At 46.7% G+C, this 16554-nt stretch overlaps 1 protein-coding gene across 1 annotated transcript in view; it reads left to right on the forward strand.

Moving 5' to 3' along the window:
* st6galnac3 (ST6 (alpha-N-acetyl-neuraminyl-2,3-beta-galactosyl-1,3)-N-acetylgalactosaminide alpha-2,6-sialyltransferase 3) overlaps positions 1–13210 on the forward strand; it is a 95297-nt gene extending 82087 nt beyond the window's left edge. Inside the window, exons 3-4 of the mRNA XM_072440668.1 lie at positions 3851–3958; positions 12994–13210. Coding sequence (XP_072296769.1) covers positions 3851–3958; positions 12994–13183 — 298 coding nt within the window. The 3' untranslated portion in view covers positions 13184–13210. The remainder of the gene's footprint in view (positions 1–3850; positions 3959–12993) is intronic.
* The last annotated feature ends 3344 nt before the right edge of the window (positions 13211–16554 follow it).

A 16554-nucleotide genomic window follows, 5' to 3' on the forward strand; every position in this document is an offset into this window, starting at 1 on the left:
CCCGGTGCCCGAAGGGGGAAGAGGCTGCATGAGGGAAGAGGCTGCATGAGGGAAGAGGCTGCAGGCGGGAAGAGGCTGCAGGCGGGAAGAGGCTGCATGAGAGGCGGGAAGAGGCTGCGTGAAGGAAAAGCGAAGAGACTGCAGGAGGGAAGAGCGAAGAGGCTGCATGAGGGAAGAGTGAAGAGGCTGCATGAACCTCACGGAAGGAGGAGACATGGCATCCCGGTGCCGGGGGGGAGTGGGTTAGAGGTGGGGGGGAAGAAAGTTGACCTGGCATCCCGGTGCCGAGGGGGGAAATAAAGTAGACCTGGCATCCCGGTGCCGAGGGGGGAAATAAAGTAGACCTGGCATCCCGGTGCCGAGGGGGGAAATAAAGTAGACCTGGCATCCCGGTGCCGAGGGGGGAAATAAAGTAGACCTGGCATCCCGGTGCCGAGGGAGGAAATAAAGTAGACCTGGCATCCCGGTGCCGAGGGGGGAAATAAAGTTGACCTGGCATCCCGGTGCCGAGGGGGGAAATAAAGTTGACCTGGCATCCCGGTGCCGAGGGGGGAAAGAAAGTAGACCTGGCATCCCGGTGCCGAGGGGGGAAAGAAAGTAGACCTGGCATCCCGGTGCCGAGGGGGGAAAGAAAGTAGACCTGGCATCCCGGTGCCAAGGGGGGAAAGAAAGTAGACCTGGCATCCCGGTGCCGAGGGGGGAAAGAAAGTAGACCTAGCATCCCGGTGCCGAGGAGAGAAGGGGGGAAGAAAGTAGACCTGGCATCCCGGTGCCGAAGGGGGAAAGAAAGTAGACCTGACATCCCGGTGCCGAGGGGAGAAGGGGGTAAAGAAAGTCGACCTGGCATCCCGGTGCCGGGGGGGGGGGTTAGAAATGGGGGAAATAAGACCTGGCAACCCAGTGTCAGGAGAGCATGAGAGACAGAGGGGGGTAGGAGATCTGGCATCCCGGTGCCGAGGGGTTTGGAAATGGAGGGAATAGAAAGACCTGGCATCCCGGTGTCAGGGGGAGCATAAGAGAGGGCATGAGGTAGAGATGTTTAGTAAAAGGTAGTGTTCATTGTTAGGGGGAAGGGCGAAAAGGAGATCTGGCATCCCGGTGCCTGAGGGGGAGATATTTAGTAAAGGTAGTATTGACGGTTAGGGAGAAGGGCGAAAAGGAGGTCTGGCATCCCGGTGCCTGAGGGAGAAATATTTTGTAAAGGTAAAGTTCATGGTTAGGGGGAGTGACGCCTAGTGATCCAGGAAGAGAAAATTGCAACCTTTCGCTGGATAAGAGCGGGGCCTGGCATGAACCCGGCGAGAGGGAGGGAGAAGGAGGAAGGGGGAGAAAGAGAGTGCGGGTGAGCGAGAGCGAGGGTAAAGGACGGGAGGAAAAGGAATGAAAGGAATGAGGCTGGAACCTGGCGACATAAAGCCAGAGGATAAAACGCTAGAACCTGGCGACGTAAAGCCAGAGATGAAACGCTAGAACCTGGCGACGTAAAGCCAGAGATGAAACGCTAGAACCTGGCGACGTAAAGCCAGAGGATAAAACTCCGGAACCTGGCGACGTAAAGCCAGAGGATAAAACGCCGGAACCTGGCGACGCGGTGCCAGAGGATAAACCGCAGGAACCTGGCGACGCAGTGCCAGAGGATAAAACGCAGGAACCTGGCGACGCAGTGCCAGAGGATACAACGCAGGAACCTGGCAACGCAGTGCCAGAAGATAAAACGCAGAAACCTGGTGACGTAAAGCCAGAGATGAAACGCTAGAACTTGGCGACGTAAAGCCAGAGATGAAACGCTAGAACCTGGCCACTGAAGCCAGAGAGTAAACTGTAGAACCTGGCGACGTAAAGCCAGAGAGTAAACGCTAGAACCTGGCGACGTAAAGCCAGAGAGTAAACGCTAGAACCTGGCGACGTAAAGCCAGAGAGTAAACGCTAGAACCTGGCGACGTAAAGCCAGAGGATAAAACGCCGGAACCTGGCGACGTAAAGCCAGAGGATAAAACGCCGGAACCTGGCGACGCGGTGCCCGAGGATGAAATGCCGGAACGTGACAATGCGGTGCCAGAGGATGAAATGCCGGAACGTGGCAACGCGGTGCCCGAGGATAAAATGCCGGAACGCCCGAGGATAAAATGCCGGAACGTGGCAACGCGGTACCCGAGGATAAAATGCCGGAACGTGACAACGCGGTTCCAGAGGATAAAATAATGGAACGTGGCAACATGGTGGCCGAGGATAAAATGCCAGAACGTGGCAACGCAGTGCCCGAGGATAAAATGACGGAACGCCCGAGGATGAAATGCCGGAACGTGGCAACGCGGTGCCCGAGGATGAAATGCCGGAACGTGGCAACGCGGTGCCAGAGGATGAAATGCCGGAACGTGGCAACGCGGTGCCCGAGGATAAAATGCCGGAACGCCCGAGGATAAAATGCCGGAACGCCCGAGGATAAAATGCCGGAACGTTGCAACGCGGTGCCCGAGGATAAAATGCCGGAACGTGGCAACGCGGTGCCCGAGGATAAAATGCCGGAACGTGACAACACGGTGCCAGAGGATAAAATGCTGGAACGTGGCAACGCGGTGCCCGAGGATGGAAACGTTAGAACCTGGTAAAGACTGTAACCGAAGCTATAAGCTGGCAACTTTGAGTCAGGACGAAACGCGGTAACGGGATGAAATGCTGGAACCTGTCAACGCCGAGCTTGAGGATAAAACACTAGAACTTGGCAACGCAGTGCTCGAGGATAAAATGCTGGAACCTGGCACGCCAAGCCAGAGGATAAACCGCTAGAACCTGGCATTCGAGAGCCAGAGGATAAAACGCGGGAACCTGGCGACGTAGCCAGAGGATAAAACGCAGGAACCTGGCGACGCCGTGCCAGAAGATAAAACGCAGAAACCTGGCGACGCAGTGCCAGAGGATAAAACGCAGGAACCTGGCAACGCAGTGCCAGAGGATAAACCGCAGGAACCTGGCGACGCAGTGCCAGTTCGAGCGAGGCTCCCGCCGCCATGGAGCGTGTGCACGAAAATCACGAACACAGGTGTGTGTGATCTGGATGATTAAGTAGTGTAGCCGCAGGAAGGGGCGTGGTCCTGCTCCCGAACTTAAGATAACAAACTTATCTCCATCCGCACCTTCTCATAAATCGTTCGAGCTAAACTTTGCACCAAAAGCTCCCGAACGTTCCAGAAAAGAGTCTCCGTCCCGCTGGGGTTGTACGTCCGGGTCGTGCTTGAGGTTTTTATACATTTAAATTGATAACTGGATTGGTCTGTGGCAAAATAACATTATTAATTGAGTTCAAATCTGGACGTAACAATAAAATGGACGGCAGAGATATTTTGAACTGATGATCCAAATCACACACGAGACATTTTCACAGTTTGTACGGGATAAAAAAAAAACAGAAAAACTTTTTTAATTCTCCTAGTCTATGTGAGGTCTCTGAGGCTTGTGTGCCTAGAACGTGCTCCGGGACGTCCTATGTAATTAATCTGAGGTGAGAGAAGTTTGTTGTCGATGACGAGCTCCTCCCAGAGAAAGCTCTTTAAACTCCCATCAGGCCGTGGGTTTAGGCCGCCCAAGTGTAAGTACAAGACATTTTAAAAGTCTTCTATTTCATCCTGGATGCGATTTGTCGACACGATCTTGCGGAGAGTTAATGCGATGTGATATTTCCTTCTTCACTACTTGAATTTATATTGATCAGGGATGTGTGGATGTATCTGATGCAGCGCCGCGTTCCCAAGGCGCATTTCCCCCCATAAAGCGCGCCTTAACCTGACTCTAAATCCTCCGGTTTGTCTGCCAGGCTCGTTAATAACACTTCCTGTTTTCCCCTCTGTCCCAGGATCCAATCGGGCTCGTACCTGAGCACCGGGTGGTTCACGCTGATCCTCGCCATGGACATGTGCAAAGAGATCCACGTGTACGGCATGATCAACGACACCTACTGCAAGTAAGAACCACGACGCCCACGCCGCTCGGAGCTGTTTATGTTTATGCGGAGTACGGCGGCCAAACCCCGCCCACGTGCACACCAGCAGCGTCGAGAGCCGGCTCGTGATTCACGCTGGGGTTTACGCTTAACACCAGGCAGGTTCAGCACGTTCAGACAGTGGTGGAAAGTACAAGTAAAAGTACTGTACTGCACTGTTCTACTACATTTCAGAGCAGTATTTGGACTTTCTACTGCACTACATTTGTGAATTGGACTGAAAAGTATATTTTCTTTATTTGAGTTGTTTGAGTTCCATTTAAAGCAGAACTAAGTAACTATGGTGATAGAGCTCCCCCTGCAGGTTCCTTGTGACATACATGATGAGAAAAAATAGACGCAAAAGCTTTTTGTCACATTTTTCACATTTTCTTTCTTTCTTTATTATAATAATCACACACAAAAACACAAATAAAAAAAACATAAACAAAAAAAGAGCTAGGGTTTCTCAGGAGAGTTAAAAAGCTGTTTTTCCGCTCAAGAGACAGCAGGGGGCGATGACGGGCACTTCAAACACCCCAAAAATGCATATTTAACCATCACAAAGACTCACACAGACGTTTATTTGGTGAAAATGTGACTTAGTTCTTGCTTTAAGTAAACACAAATAAATAACCTGGAACGTTGTCTATAATGAGCAAAAATCAACTGTTCTCATAATCAAAAATAATTACATTTAGTCTTTGCTTTAGGTACATTTTTAAAGGTGTACTTAGATATTTTTATTTAAGTAGTTTGTAAATGTGATACTTTTAATTTTACTTGACTTTACTTGACTAATCTTACTTAACTCTTCTTGATTTGCCTGTGAACCCGTCGCCTCGTGTGCCGTTCTGGTCAAATAGACTTCGTTCTGCTTCCTCCCGCAGACCCAGTGCTCAGAGGTGTCACTGTTTTTTTTTTTTAACACTGGGTCTAATCTCTCTTTAAGCCTTCGCAGAGAGATCCGTGCGGTGAAGAGGTTTAATGAGTTCATTCACAGGTTCCATTTTCCCACCACACCTTCTTCTTTCGGTGTTAAAATCTGTCTCGCGTACGTCTCATCGACTTTCTCTGCAGCACGGACCAATCACAGCGCGTCACAACAACCTGCTGGATTACACTGCGGTTGACGTGTGATTTTGCCGTGGTTCTTTGTGTAGCCGCACTTCTGAAACCTGGCCTTCTGTTGTCATCGTAACCAGACCGTCACTCCCCTCTAGTCCCTCGTGTTCTAATTCTTTTAGCTGACTCACCTCCCCGTCTTTCTCTTTTCTCTCCGTTCTTTCTCTCTCTCGCTCGCTCTTCTTCTGTGCCATAACAAACAAGGCACTTTAGCTCGGGGCAGATCTTCCTTGGATCTGATACCAGCACGACTCGCTCTTCTCCAACGCCAAAATCAAACCCTTTTTCGCTAATTCGCTGCGAACGCTCTGTCTTTCATCCGCTCCGCGTTCCCTCCATCACAGCGGGAGGGCAAATAAAAGGCTGCGCAGCACATGTTCAGGTGTGATAACTTCATTTACGCAGGCACTTTATGTCAAGCCTGCGCCTCGTTCTCCCAGGCGTTTCAGAATCAGAGTTTATTGCCGTTGTCATTGAAGACGGGTTCGCAAACATACAAACTCTCCTTGGCGTTAAGGTGCCACATAAAGTCGTACAGGTCCTGCAGAGAGCGGACAATGCGCTGTAGTCTCTGTTTGTCCCTGGCTGTGGCTGCAGCGTACCACACGGTGATGGAGGAGGTGATGGAGTAGATGATGGAGGAGGTGATGGAGGAGGTGATGGAGGAGGTGATGGAGGAGGTGATGGAGTAGATGATGGAGTAGATGATGGAGGAGGTGATGGAGGAGGTGATGGAGGAGGTGATGGAGGAGGTGATGGAGGAGGTGATGGAGGAGGTGATGGAGGAGGTGATGGAGGAGGTGATGGAGGAGGTGAGGATGGACTCGATGATGGCCGTGTAGAACTGCGCCATCATCTCCGCTGGCAGCTTGGCTTCATAAATATTTTACCATCATTTTGAATAAGAATTTAGAGAGCTGGGCTGAACGGATGCTAAGAAATCTCTGGTTCGGTGGAGCAGTTGTGGTTGGAGAGAATGTGGCTGAATCGATTTTACAGCTAGTGCTTTGGGCCTTTAAGGATATGATTTACTGTTAGGATTTAATTGTAGAAAAAGCTTCAGTTGTTAGGATTTAAGATACAGTCCAAGCAATGTTGTTTATTACAATCCAGGCACATTTTGGTCTGTTTCCTCTGCATCGAACGCGTCTAATGTATTTGTTTGCAGCTCTTCTAGGGGCCACCAGCTCTTTGGCGCCCCTTCCTCCCCAGAAAATCAGAAAACATTGTATTGCCTTTGTCAGTGAGCAAGATTCACAAACTAGGAACTTGCTTTGGTGTTATGTGCAACCTAAAACCATGAACAGCCAAATTAAAACATAGACTATGACAAAAAAAGGCATGAATAAAATAAAAATAGTACCAGTTGTTGATATGAAAGGCTTGAGTTCGATTTAACTCTATTTGTAATCATTATTCATCTTGATGTTGCAACTCTTGAATGTCTCTTATCTTGTCGTATCTGATCTTAGTTAGTGCAAATTTAAACCTTTTCACTATACGGACGTTTCTGCAGCTAATCAGGGCAAACTTTACACAGGTTTCAGAGGTTTCAGAGGTTTCAGACTCCACGAGACTGTGCTTTCAAATCAAATCAATTTATTTTTGTAAGGCCCAAAATCACAACAACAGTTGCCTCTGAGGGCCACAGGGAGAAATGAATCAACAATGTCTGTGGTGGCGATGAAGTCAGACAATGTCTGTGGTGGCGAGGGACGATGTCCCAGGGTCCTCTGTCCTTAGACTCTCCTTCTCGGCCAGGAAAAACTACAAAAAAACCTCCTTGGGAAAAAAGCGTAGAAACCTGGAGGAGTTCCAGTGAAGGAGAGATCCGACTCTCACAGACGGACAGACGGACACGAGGGAGACTGGAGCTGGACCCACTCTTCAGGCAGAAGAGGGACCGACTGAGGCGAGCTGGACCCACTCTTCAGGCAGATGAGGGACCGTCTGAGTCGAACTGGACCCACTCTTCAGGCAGATGAGGGACCATCGGAGGCGAACTGGACCCACTCTTCAGGCAGATGAGGGACCGACTGAGGCGAACTGGAGCCACTCTTCAGGCAGATGAGGGACCGTCCACATGGGGCAGGGACCACTTCACCAGGAGAGGGACATCTGGGTCCACAGGTCCTCAGGAGTGAGAGAAAGAAAAAGAAGGCGGTGAACAGTTTGCAAGTGGAATTAAAAAATAAATATTGTTTGATAGCATAAGTAGTCAGAAGAAGAGGATAGTGCTCAAGCTGTCATACTTCCCCCAGCATAGTTACTCCTAGGGCAGCATAGCTGAAGCTGTGGGTTTATGTTTCTGTTCCTAACTAGTCTGACCATAAGCGATTTCGAAGAGGAACGTTTTAAGCCTGGATTTAAATGAAGAGACTGTGTCAGCATATTTAACATGGGTCGGGAGCTGATTCCATAACACAGGAGCTTGGGAGCTAAACGCTCTACCTCCTACAGTACTTTTAGAGACTCTTGGCACCACCAGAAGGCCGGCATTCTGAGAGCGAAGAGCTCTGTTTGGATGATATGGTTCTATAGCATCTTTGAGGTAGGATGGGGCCATGTCATTTATGGCTTTGTAGGTCAAGAGTAGAATTTTGAATTTGATTCTAAACTCGACGGGGAGCCAGTGAAGAGACTTCAGCACCGGCGTAATGTGCTCTCTTCTTTTAGTTTCTGTTAGTAATCTTGCTGCTGCATTTTGAACCAGTTGAAAGCTTTTTATGGAGCTTTTAGGACACGCTGCGAGCAGGGAGTTACAGTAGTCTAATCTAGACGTTACAAATGCATGGATAAGTTTTTCGGCATCACTTTTAGGCAGGATTCTTCTGATTTTGGCTCTTGTTGCGCAAATGGAAATAGGCTGTTTTACAAGCTTGATTTATATGAGCTTTAAATGAGAGCTCCTGGTCAAATAAGACTCTGAGATTTCTTACAGTAGAACTGGAGGCTACACTGACATTGTCCAGTGTGGCTATCTGCTCAGATAGACCGTCTCGTAGATGCTTGGGGCCAAGCACAATGACCTCAGTTTTTTCAGGGTTAAGAAGCAGGTAGTTAAGTGTCATCCAGGTTTTTATTTTTGTCTTTGACCCCCTGCAATAAAATAAAGCCGAAAGATGGCGCAGGGGGCAGGTTGTCCGTTGCCTGTGACACTGTGACACCGACACTGGCCCACAAAGGAAATCGCCCATGTCTCCCAATGGCCACCCGGCCCCCGCTGCACTCTTCTGTTTCGTTTCTCTCTCTTACATCTCTGTGTGGATTTCACTTCTCTGGCTCCGCACATCTGAACACGGAAAGACAAGGCGTTAAAACGGAAAAAATTGAGCTACTTGAACGCGTCGATTGATTTGTCAGAGCTGGAGCGGCGGAGGAAAACGCGGTTCGACTGGTGTTCGAGTCTGGCACGGGGCCACTCTAACTTGGACTTGCGCCTGGGCCTCTCTGTCTCCATCACTGCCCCGGAGAAAAGAGCTCCTCCACCTGGATAACTCAGCATCTCTTTTACTCGCAGTGCCAACATCCCACAACAACGTGCTTGATTTCAGTCTCTTAAAAATGAATGATCTGAGTCGCATTTATCCTGGCTGGGAAAACTGGCGCCTTCTTCTCTGGCTTGAGCAGATGAATTAATCAACGTGTTCGCGGACAGATGGAGAACAGGACCAAGGGGGAATGTGGGTGCCATTCCCATGAGTCTGGATTGGGAGGAGAAACTGCAAAGGGTGATATTCCTGTGTACGTTAAACCGGTGACCAACATCTTTAAGAAGGAAACGGGTTCATCCGAGGACAAGAATTACATTGGCAAAAACAAACAGCCTTTGCACAAAAGATTGTATTTTCACATAAGGCACTCAAACTCAGGTTTACAATCAGTCGTCCACCTTCACCTTAAAACCCTTAACCCTTAACCCTTAACCCTAATCCAATTTGAAGACAGTGTGGGGAAAGTTTAAAGCACAGAGTTGGGAAGTGTGAATAACCTGCCTTCAGACTAGAATACTTTCCTAAAACCATGGCAGAGATCAAGCAAGTTAAAGACCAATCGAGCTACTGTTAACGACTTGGCAGGTAATCAGGTAAAGAAATAGTGGTTTCAGGATAGAGCTCCTCCCATAGGGCAGGGCTCTAGAGCACATTCTAGTTTCTCAGTCCAGTACCTTCAGATTGAAAATAATCAATGGATGGCAATTACATCTCGATCTCAAAACCATTGTCCAGATCACGTTGTTTAAAACGTTTTCAACCATGGACCACTCCTGGACAAATGAGGGATTAAACCAACTTGAGTCAACATAAACTTGACATAAATTTCCCAAGAAGCCTCAGGGTTGAAAAAATGAAGGTCCCGGGAGTAAATGGAATTATATCAGTGATTCACACCAAGGACCATCAAAGACATGTTTCTAAGATCTGAAATATCTAGGCCTGAAGCTGCTATAATTCTAACTGGGAAATTACATAAAGAACGACGAAAGTGGAATCAAATTGACTCTAAATTAAGGAAATATCAAGCTGTAAAACGATCAGGTGAAATGCATGACTTTAAAGGCGATGATGGAAGGGGAGCGAGTGCATCTTATAAACGAGGATACGGATGTGTTCATCGATCATTTCTCTTCACACTTTTCTCCCAATCTATATTTGAAATGTTCCTTCCTTGCTTTCCCTAATTTAGAGTAGTAAAAATAATCCCTTCTTGCTTTAGCGCGAGGTTAGCTCCTGCAGTATTCCAGTAGCTTTTAGCATGAACTAAAATGTATTTCCTGAAGATAAACAATAACGGTTTAAACAAAAGAAAAAGAGCCAAATATCTTCCTACAAACTGCTGCAGATCTCTCAATTTAAAAAAAACAACAACCACCACATCATAGACGGAATCTCAATCTTGATTAAAAATGGATGAATTGCGCAGCGCGATTTCCCGTAGTGTTTATAGTTTCATCACTTTAAGCCTGCGGGAAAGTTGAATGTGAGGCCGGATCGGCGCTTGTCCTCCACACAAACGTGCGCAGTAACTTTCCCAAAACAAAAGCGGGTTATTTGTCGAGCGAGTGCGTCTGTCGCGCAGGTGGAGAGCGCGCGAGTGTCGCTGTCTGTCCTTGAGGGCTTGTTTGGGAGCTTCATAATTCAGTTTCCTCATCATTTCGTGCATCATATTAAAAAGCAGAGGCCCCCGGTTTAGACAAGGCCCCGAGGAGCGATGAGGGGGCCACTTCGACGCAATTTAATGTCAATACTCTTATATACGGCCAGGGTTATTGTCGTGGGGCGGAAGTAAAACGTTCCAATAACAGAACGTGGAGCGATAAAACGCAATAAAAATCCATTGAGTGCGTTTGTGTTATTAAAAACGGTGCGATTTCCTCTGCCAACTACATGACGGCTGATTTACAGATTTACAGTTACAGTTTACACGAGGTGAAGTCTAGAGCGATGGGAAATGTAAAGATGTTATCAATGTAATGGTATTCCTATACAGCCAGTAAAATAACATGTGTCGTATCTGTCTAGTTTCATAAGCCTGTGTTGACTGAATTGTGACTAAAACTGCAATTTAAAGCATTTGAAACGACGTAAAACTGAATTTGAAGGTCATTTTCAGAGGGACAGGTGCATTTCTCGTATCGCGTATACACTGACATAAACAGGTCGGCGTCACGCTGAGACAGTGATTGTTGTAATTCGCCGCTACCGTTGTTTTGGCGCTGCTCGCATGAAAACACCTATTACACATCCACATGGACTCTTCACCACGCGCTTTACAAAATGCTCTTCTTTGGAGTCTAAAGGTCTTGGATGGACGGCTAAATTATGATTACGCCGTCTGAAGAGAAAATGTGTCTTGTTTTGTGAGTTCTGCCTGTGAATCCAAAAAGCACTGGATGGAAAATCTCTGAAAGAACGTGAAAAACACTGACTTATGTTCTGATGTATATAAAGCCTTCACTCCAGCCGACCCCAAACCAGATCTAATCCCCCGCAGCAAGTGCATCCAAGTGTCGGACCTTAAACCCAGTACACGCACGTCACAGAATAGAGCCAACTGCCAAATGAAGTAGTTAAAAGCCTGTTTTTGGACAACTTTAAAGGACAAATATTAGTTTTATTATTGACCTTTAAAATCCTCTTTAGTACCTACTCAACTTTACTTTATAACTTACTTTGGCATCTTATCTTTTAAAAATGAAATTACTTCATTTTACGTCAACGTTTTCAAAGCTAGGCATTGACTTTTGGCTCCATCTGCTGGCTGTAAAGGGAATTATTATTGGTGAGTTAAACATGCTCGCCTTCCTCTGACATACGCCCTATGACATCACAGATCGATTCATCAAACTAGTGTGAATGACGCTAAATACAACCCCAGGTATGTTTTTGATGAGGAAACGATTCTACAAAACGGTCAAAAGCTCAAAAAAGTACATTTAATCAAATATGTGTCTGCTGCATAACTGACTCTGACACGACTGACTCTCTCTCCTTTCATCAGCTTTATATTCATTTAGAGTTTCAGGATCAATCATCCAGAGCCAGTCAAGTAATTACCCTTTCTAATCAGATCAGCACTTATGAATCTACATACAGTATTTATATCCTCAGAGCAGATGATGGGCTTTGGTGGCAGTGTAAGTACATTGTCTTTCAAAAACCCTCTCATGTGCTCTACACTCACGTCTAACCATTTCACGCTTCCAAGCCTTCGGGTCAGAAAATCTATATCAAAAGAAGAAGAAAAAAGTCCCTTCGTTCTTCCACAACTGTGAAAAGAGCCTCCAGAATGTTGAGAAAATGGTATTAAATTAGAAATATTAGAACTACCAGCCCAAGAATGACTGAAATAATAAAGAAAATCTCGCAGTGGGTTTCAGAATGTTAGAAAGAGCGACATTAGCACCGTTACCATAGCAACAACGGAACAACAAATGGTGTATATTAGTAGTGTAGTTGACGAGGTTATTCGTTAACTTGGGTTCGGGAGCAGGACCACGCCTCAACTTCTTACTTCTCCAGCAACCACACCTCCACTCTTTAACCACGCCTCTAACTACCCAGAAGGCCTATATATATATATATATATATACAGGCCAATCACAGCATCTCTTGTTGTCTCTGCTCTCTCGACCCCCCATGTCTCCATCATCTTCACCTTAACACATCACCATCTACGGAGGAGGCGGGGTTCTGAATCGACTGAGCTGATCACCCAGACAGAGCCCCCATCCTGAGCCTCCACCCAGCCAACTCTCGTCGCTCCATCATCGCTCCGTCATCGATCCATCCTCGCTCCGTCATCGATCCATCCTCGCTCCGTCATCGATCCATCATTGATCCATCATTGCTCCATCGTCGCTCCACCGTCGCTCCATCCTCGCTCCGTCATCGATCCATCCTCGCTCCGTCATCGATCCATCCTCGCTCCGTCATCGCTCCATCCTCGCTCCGTCATCGATCCATCATTGATCCATCATTGCTCCACCGTCGCTCCCTCGTCGCTCCACCGTCGCTCCACCGTCGCTCCATCATCGCTCCACCATCAATCCATCATTGCTCCACCATCGTTCCATCATCGCTCCATCATCTATCATCATCACTATAAATTAAAAAAAAAATCATATTCCATTGTTGTGGCGTGGTCCTTGCTCGTGAAGTGTAGGTTTGATCAAGTAAGAAAAGTCGACTAAACTTCCAGATGTACTTGTTTCCTTCTCTGTCTGGGCTGATATAATGAAAGCAAATAAACAACACACAACCTTTATATCAGGATTAATCAACAACAACAAAAGGTGATGTTGTCATTTGAGTGGCACATCGTCTCAAACGATAAAGCTTTACGCCGCGCAGTAGACGAGTTATTCATTCCCTCCTCCCTTGTCTCCGCAGCTCGGACGGCTACAGAAAGGTCCCGTACCACTACTACGAGGCGGGCAGTCGAGACGAGTGCGCCGAGTACACGCTGCACGAGAGTGCCCCCTACGGAGGACACCGCTTCATCACCGAGAAGTCCGTGTTCGCCAAATGGGCCAAAACTCACCCCATCAAGTTCTTCAACCCGCCCTGGCAGCAGTCGTGACCGCCGTCCGACTCCCGCGCGTCGGTGCCGTCGGCGCGATGAGACTCGAGAGAGAGAGAGAGAGAGAGAGAGAGAGAGAGAGAGAGAAGATAACGTCTGGATTAACGAGTTTGTTCAACGGCGGTCGGCGAAGTGCCTCGGAACCTGAGCGAGTCCAGGAGAGAGCGGCGTTTAAGGAGGAACGTGTCCGGAGCGCTCGAAATGCAGTTCAATGTTTGAAGACTGAACTTTTCTGGACTTTTTTCACGAAGTCTTGAGTCGCGGCGAGTCGTCCGAAACTCGTCTGACGTCAGCGATAAACTGTTCGACAAAGTGTAAGATCTGTGCTTCTTGACTTAAGGCTTTAATCCCCCCCCCCCCCCAATAAAAAGGGCTCCAAGATGAGAATACATTGATTAGGCTCTGCAACAATTAATTAACAATGAATAGTCGCCTATAAAGAAGCGTAGAAAGTAAAGCGTATTTTTACAGCCGTGACGGTAAACTGGACTATGCAGACTCTAAAACACAGACACAAATACCTTTTTATCACAAAGACAGTGCCATTATTAAATAAAAAGGACAGAAATAATAAACTATTTCTTATTTTTTATCAATAATTAACATTTATTCTGAAGTATTCTCTGTCTAGGAGCGTTCAGTCACTCATTTGCACCTCGACGTGGCTGATGATGTAAAAAGTCTCAATATACTTGTCGACTAATCAAAAATGATAATAATCGCTGACTGTTCGACCGCTGAAATCCTTGTTGGTCGGAGCCCTGACACAGGTTATGGTTGTTGGATTTGACCCTTGACCCCGCCCTCACTGGAGCAGCTGGTGGAGGACTTTCTCCAGATCTGGACCAGGATCTCGGTCTGGACGAGTCACACGCTGCAGGATTAGCCTTTTTATGCATGTTTTTGGTCGAACTCTCAGAAAGACTGCTCCAGATGTCATTGTGCAGTGAAACGTTCTTTTATGACAGAGCGAGTGGACTTCAAACAGACTCAAACCACACTTTGAGGCCGAGTGCTGCGGAAAGAAAGATGCATTATTATTATCACCGACTTCTGCAGCGCGACGTGTTAAAAACCTTGACTGACCTTGAGGCGTATTCATCCCTGTTTTTATCATCCTGCTTTTTCCGTCGCTTCTTTAGTTCAAACACAGATTATGTTAAAGTTGTTTTTGTGTTTGGGGTTGGGGAAAAGGGCGATATTGACAAAAATGAACATCTCGATACTTGTGGAGGTTTAAAATCTCCCACAAAACTTGAACAGACCATGAAATTAACCACAAAAGTGCATGAATGTCACTTTAGACACGTTTTAAGGTCGTGTGTGTAGTTTTAATTAAAGACAAAACACTTGATTTTCCAATTTTCAGTTTCTCCAAAACAACAATTGTGATGTTGTCATTTTTTTCACTATATCTCCCGCTCTCTGGCGCCACCTGCCCACCATTTAAAACAATCCCACTGTCACCTCCAAATGGGCTCAAAACTGGGACTAAACCGGGACTAGAACAGTCCTCCTCCTCCTCCTCCTCCTCGTCAGTCTGGCTGGCGTCCGCCTGTAATGAGTCAGAACCAGGCGTCCCTCGCACTGCGCTCTCTTCCTCCTCCACCTCCTCCTCTTCCTCATCTTCCTCCTCCTCCTTCTCCTCCACCTCTTCCTCCTCCTCCTCCACCTCCTCATCTTCCTCCTCCTCCTTCTCCTCCACCTCTTCCTCCTCCTCCTCCACCTCCTCATCTTCCTCCTCCTCCTTCTTCCTCCATCTCCTCCTCCTCTTCCTCATCCTCCTCCTCGTCAGTCTGGCTGGCGTCGGGCTGTAATGAGTCAGAACCAGGCGTCCCTTGCACTGCGCTCTCCTCCTCCACCTCCTTCTCCACCTCCTCCTCCTCTTCCTCCTTCTCCTCCACCTCCTTCTCCTCCTCCTTCTCCTCCTCCACCTCCTCCTCCTCTTCCTCCTCCTCCTCCTCGTCAGTCTGGCTGGCATCGGGCTGTAATGAGTCAGAACCAGGCGTCCCTCGCACTGCGCTCTCCGTCGGGGACCGACCAGCGGCATATGTTCTGCCATCTTCCATCTCCGGCGCGGCCGCGGCGCCGTGACAACCAAGGGCATCGCGGAAATAACACACACGTTTGTCACGCTGTATTTTAAACTACACTTTAGAATGCGCTGGCGGTGGGCGAGACGGGACACTACGCACACGACTGCGATGAAAATATGCTAAATTAGAACATCAATTATTCATGGGCTTCTGTTTCCTGTTATTGGACGTAAAACACGGTGAGAACGTTTGACCATTTTAAAGAGAATAGTTATGTTTAAAGGACACATATTATGCATTTTTACACTGTTATTGGCCTTTGATTTGGCAGCTTTTGTTTTTCTACAGATTTAATACAGATGTTTGTTAAAGTGGATGTGTCTGGTCTTTGAATGTGATTTGACAGCAGTTCTGGATTTACAAACGCCACAGGAAACCTCTGACTCTGCGTTTAAGTCTTTAAGTGTTTAAGTATCTGGGACATTTGAAAGCTGGTGTTTTTGTGAGGCTCGGAGACGGAGCGGGGAAGATGAGCTCGCCAATGGGTGAACGACTTTGAATCCAGATGCATTCTTAGCTTTTCATCACTCGCAAACGTAGATATCGTCTTTGAATCAAACTTGTGAAAATTTCTCCGTGGATAAAGATGTAAAATTTGTGGTTCTAGTTTTCTATATTCCAAGACATTTACACGCTTAAAAAAAAACATAATATGTTATTTTTGATAAATTGCAAAAATGTGATTTGATTAATAACAAGATAGTCATTTTTGTCAATATTGCCCAGCCCTAAAAGTACCTGACACTTTTAACTACAAAGTAATAGCGTGTAATAGCATGTAATAGTGTGTAATAGCGTGTAATAGTGTGTAATAGTATGTAATAGTGTGTAATAGCGTGTAATAGTGTGTAATAGTATGTAATAGTGTGTAATAGTGTGTAATAGTGTGTAATATTGTGTAATAGTGTGTAATAATGTGTAACCCAAACCTACTAAAGAGTAAAGTTGGAAGTACAAAGAAATTACATGCTATTACACATTGTTAAATTGTGATTTTATGAATAACAAGATAGTCATTTTTGTCAATATTGCCCAGCCCTAAAAGTACCTGACGCGTTTAACTACATAGTAATAGCGTGTAATAGCGCGTAATAGTGTGTAATAGCGTGTAATAGCGTGTAATATTGTGTAATAGTGTGTATTAATGTGTAACCCAAACCTACTAAAGAGTCATGTAATTACACGCTATTACACATTATTACTTGGTGTAGTTAAGCAGTTATCTCATTGTAGGGGCAGTACATCATGGTAGGTGCAGTATATCATTGTAGGTGC

This window comes from Eucyclogobius newberryi, unplaced genomic scaffold (assembly GCF_026437365.1).
Source record: "Eucyclogobius newberryi isolate DKJ021-1_F unplaced genomic scaffold, fEucNew1.0.hap1 SCAF_12, whole genome shotgun sequence".
NCBI lineage: Eukaryota > Metazoa > Chordata > Actinopteri > Gobiiformes > Gobiidae > Eucyclogobius > Eucyclogobius newberryi.